Raw genomic sequence first — 4,964 nt, forward strand, 5'->3', positions numbered from 1 at the left:
GTCGTGCCTTACGTCAAGATGTGGTCATAGTCAGTCCCCAATCTGTTGGCTTCAATTGGAAACATCCTCGATCTGCAACGACTTTAGGAACTCTGCTCGAATCCTTCTCCGATATACCCTCGGTTTGAGCCGGAGCTGTATAAACCACCATCGATCCACCTACCTGTGGAGCATCGGTGGTTTTCTTTGTTCGGGCCATCAACATGAACTCCTCATCTTCTTCTTCTTCATATTCATCTCTTAGGTGTTGAACCGACTCTGAGGTCAAAGGGATGGTATTCTTCTTTGACTTACGAGTCGAACTTGCCTTTGATTTTGGATTCTCAGAAGTAGAGGCCCTTTTCCTCTTATTTCTCTTAGGCAGTTTGGAAGTTGGGATCGAGGTCTCTTCCTCGCCGGGCAGGGCCCTCAAAATTGCGTCTTTGTGTAGGCCTACACACGAGGAAATCGGTTAAGTATAAGGCGAATGTTTCATTCGAACTCCCAAAACATGAAAGATAGGCTTACCATGATTTTCGGCTCCCATCTGCCCTTTGCCAGATCACGCCACGAACGTTCGACGTAAGAGGAGTTTGAAGCTAGAGCCAATACCTAGCTCTTAAGGTAGGGAATGGCGCCATGCATCCAAGGAATTGCTGCATCAGAAAAGGGATATTGGCAAGAAAACAAACAAAGAAACAAAGCAATAGGGAATAAAATAGTAAAGTACACTCACGATTCATATTCCATTCTTCGAGGAATTGCATCTTTTCAGCAGGGATAAGGTCCAAAGTCTTCACTCGAACAAACATGCCCATCCAACCTCGATCATTATCCTTGTTTATACTCGAGAACAATACCTTGGTAGCCCGACGATGTAGTTTTATCGATCCGCCTCAAAAGAGGTAGGGACTATACAGTCTAATAAGATGATCGAGGGTGAAAGGCATCCCCTCGATCATGTTTGCAAAGAAACGAACCAGAATAACGATCCGCTAAAAAGAAAGGATGAATCTGGCCTAGAGTTATTTGGTATTGCCAACAAAAGTCGATAATAATAGGGTCAAGAGGTCCTAACGTAAACGGGTAGGTATACATACTTAAGAACCCTTCCACATGGGTGGTAATATCGTCGTCGGACGTCGGAATCACCACTTCCTTATTGCCCCAGTTACAATATGCCTTTAACTGTTCAAGTTGCTTTTTAGTTATCGAGCATAAATATCTCGATACCGGTTTGCATCGATCGGGAACAAGCATGCCTTTTTCAAGCTTGAAATCAGAGGTAAGAAGGCATGTTTTGGGAACACACTCCTCTGGCCGTAGCTCCGCCGGTGTTTTATTGGCGGCGGGCTGCGAAGAAGAGGCCTCTCCTTTCTAGGAACGGTCTTTGATGTTTTCACCATTTTTCTCGAACTTAGAAGAAAGGAATAAAAGGGTGTATGATGTTTCAAAGGAATATTTTTTGTAGTGAAAAACACAGAAAGAAAATTTTGACCAGAGAATGTAAAGGTGATTAATGGTAGAAATATGTGATATTTATAGGTTAAGCGATGGCAGTTCAATCTCGGTAATGGCCGACCGCCACTTGACACGCTTTAAATTCCTCGATAAACAGAACCGACAGGACCGCTATCACATACATCATGATCAAACTCGATGCAGACGTCAGTGTACGTATAACCGTACCGGTGGAAAATCATATCGTTTCTCGCTACATCATTTTCGAGAAACGAGGGGATTATCTGTGTATGGTCAAAACCGATTAAGTCAGTCGTACGGACTGGTCGAGATGATAATACTTCGATCAAAGGGTATCTGCATGATGACAGGTCGAGGTCCGAAGTAAGGGCGTCAAGCTTCGAGCTCTAAGACCGATCAATGACAAGCTCGGTATCATTATCAAGCTCATATCCAAATCTCCTACGAGGCAAAGCGGAGATTATCGAAGATGCATAGACCGACCAACACTCACCCCGAATATTGAGACTCCAAGTCAGAATCGAGATCGAACCAAGGCCGAGGGCTCGATCCAATACCGAGCTCGAGCCAGTATCGAGCTCACAGACAAGACCCGTTGCAACAGTACTAGGGGAGAGAATCTCGGTGGGAATCGAGGAAAATATAATTCATCATGGGTTCTCCACTATATATTTTTTATTATAGATAAAGTAGGATCTCTCTACTATAAAGAGAGGAATCCTTGTAAGCATAAAGGGATACATTGTAACAAAGACAACTTTAGAGGGATTAACACTTTTGGGCTCATTTACTTTGCCTTGTACATCAACATTTCCTTTTTATCTGCCTTATATTTCATTCCATTTGTCAAGAATACATATATTTCTATTTCCCTCTACAATTTGTACCAAGTTATATCACGTGTCCTTAGAACCATACACAAATTTAACTATATCCAATTTTTTGGATAAACATATCTAATGAACAGTGTATTCAAGCCTTATCTTGATCAATCGGTGGTGGTGTTTATTGATAATATTTTAGTCTATTCCGATAATAGAGAAGATCATGATAAACATCTCCGGATTGTCATACAAATTCTGAAATGGAGCTAACTCTATGCAAAGCTTTCCAAATATGAATTTTGACTGAGTGAAGTGGTTGTTTGGGGCATATTGTATCAGCTCAAGGTATGAAGGTTGATCCTAGTAAGATTCAAGCTATTGTTGATTGTAACCCCCCTAAAACTCCAACTGAGATAAAAAATTTCTTGGGTTTAGCAGGATACTATAGGAGGTTCGTGAAAGGCTTCTCTATTATAACTTCTCTTTTGACTAAACTTTTGGGCAAAGACTCCAAGTTTGTGTGGGATGATAAGTGTCAAGAGAGCTTTGAAAATCTCAAATCCTTGTTGACACAAGCTCCAATACTTTTTTTGCCAGCTGAAGGGAAAGATTTTGTGATATACAGTGATGCATCTCATTGTGGCTTGGGTTGTGTTTAGATGCAAGAAGGGAAAGTAATTTCTTATGCCTCTCGAAGGTTGAAATCGCATGAGTTGAATTCTCCCACTCACGATCTTGAACTTGCTGCCATTGTTTTTGCCTTAAAAATTTGGAGGCATTACTTGTACGGGAAGAAGTGTCACATATTTACTGATCACACGAGTTTAAAGTACTTGGGTACACAAAAAGAGTTAAACTCGAGACAACGTAGATGGCTTGAACTCATCAAAGATTATGATTGCACGATTGATTATCATCCTGGTAAAGCCAATGTGGTTGCAGATGCGTTGAGTTGCAATTCCCTTGCAAGTTTAACTCTAAGTCCTTTGCCTCTGCCTCTTGAATTAAGAGCCATAAATTCTTGTCTTTTATTTAATTCTAATGGTTCTATCATTGCTAATTTGCAAGTCAAGCCAGTCTTACTTGAGCAGGTTCAAGAAGCGCAGAAGTTAGATGAGAAGCTTGTGAAACGGGTTGAAGAAGTCCAAAATGGAAGAAAATCATATTTTATATTGAAGAAAAATGGCACCTTATTTTATAAAAATAGGTTGTGTGTTCCTAACGATGATGAATTAAAGAAGCATATCTTGATTGAAGCACATAGTTCACCTTATGCAATGCATCCTGGGGGTACTAAAATATACCGGACCATCAAGGAGCACTACTGTTAGAGTGGTATCAAGAAAGACATTGCAGAGTTCATTTCCAAATGCTTGATATGTCAACAAATAAAAGTTGAACATCAAGTCCCAGCTGGTCTACTGCAACCCTTGTCAATACTTGAGTGAAAATGGGAAAGGATAATAATGGACCTTATTTCTGGACTTTTCCACACACTCAAAGGAATCATGATGCAATTTGCTTCACTGTAGATAGACTAACTAAGATGCTCATTTCTTGGCAATCAGCATGGACTACTCACTGCAACATTTGGCAGAATTATACATTAATGAGATTGTGAGGTTGCATGGAATCCCTGTTTCTATTGTGTCTGATAGAGATCCAAGGTTTACATCCAGATTTTGGTTTAGCTTGCAAGAAACTTTGGGTTCTAGGTTGAATTTTAGTACAACTCTCCATCCACAAACAGACTGCCAGTCTGAGAGTGTAATACAAATCTTGGTGGATATGCTTCGAGCCTGCATTATTGAGTTTGAGGGTAGTTGGGACAAACACTTAGCCCTGATAGAATTTGCTTACAATAATAGCTACCAATCAAGTATAGACATGCCTCCTTATGAAGCTTTATATGGGAGAAAATACATAACGCCTCTTTGTTGGAACGAGGTTGGTGAAAAAAAATTGGTGGGTCGTGAGATCGTTTAACAAACTAAAGATAAGGAAAAACATCAAGGATCGCTTAAAAATTGCCTCAGACAGACAAAAGTCTTATGCTGATCTTAAGATGCGTGAAATTGAGTATAAAGCGGGTGATAAGGTATTTTCAAAGGTTTCTCCATGGAAGAAGATTATGAGATTTGGCCAAAAAGGTAAACTTGGTTCACGATTTATTGGACCTTCTGAAGTGCTTGAAAGAGTTAGCCCAGTTACTTATAAACTAGCTCTTCCACCAGAGTTAGACAAGATTCACAACGTCTTCCATGTTTCTATGCTTAGAAGATACCGCTCAGATCCATCTCATGTTCTTCCTATTGAATCTATTGAGGTCAATCCTGATTTGACATATGGAGAAGAACCAATCCAAATCTTAGCGAGTAAGTTAAAAGAGCTTAGAAACAAGAGCATCCCTTAGTAAAAGTTCTTTGGAAAAATCATCTGGCGAAGAAGCTACCTATGAACGAGAAGCGGATATGCGAGTTCAACATCCACATTTGTTTAGGGACTAGTATAAGGTAAAATTTCAGGACGGAATTTATTTAAGGGTGAGAGGGTTGTAACACCCCAATTTTTTACTAATATTTGTATTATCGATTGAGTATCTTTATAATGAGGAAATATTTTACTTCGCACTTCCTAAACGTGAAATTGACAATATATGAAAATTTCTTACTTTAGGTT

The 4,964-nt window shown here is 39.8% G+C and overlaps 1 protein-coding gene across 1 annotated transcript; it reads left to right on the top strand.

Moving 5' to 3' along the window:
* Nucleotides 1–2,632: 2,632 nt before the first annotated feature.
* LOC142171700 (putative mitochondrial protein AtMg00860) lies at nucleotides 2,633–2,944 on the top strand. Its single transcript, XM_075235389.1, has one exon. The coding sequence runs from the start codon at nucleotides 2,633–2,635 to the stop codon at nucleotides 2,942–2,944; it is 312 nt and encodes a 103-aa protein (XP_075091490.1).
* Nucleotides 2,945–4,964: the final 2,020 nt, after the last annotated feature.

Source organism: Nicotiana tabacum, chromosome 17 (genome assembly GCF_000715075.1).
Source record: "Nicotiana tabacum cultivar K326 chromosome 17, ASM71507v2, whole genome shotgun sequence".
Classification (NCBI taxonomy): domain Eukaryota; kingdom Viridiplantae; phylum Streptophyta; class Magnoliopsida; order Solanales; family Solanaceae; genus Nicotiana; species Nicotiana tabacum.

Bases quoted from the DNA above. Each gene is read 5' to 3' on its own strand.
- LOC142171700 (XM_075235389.1), top strand. From the start codon at position 2,633: ATGAAGGTTGATCCTAGTAAGATTCAAGCTATTGTTGATTGTAACCCC.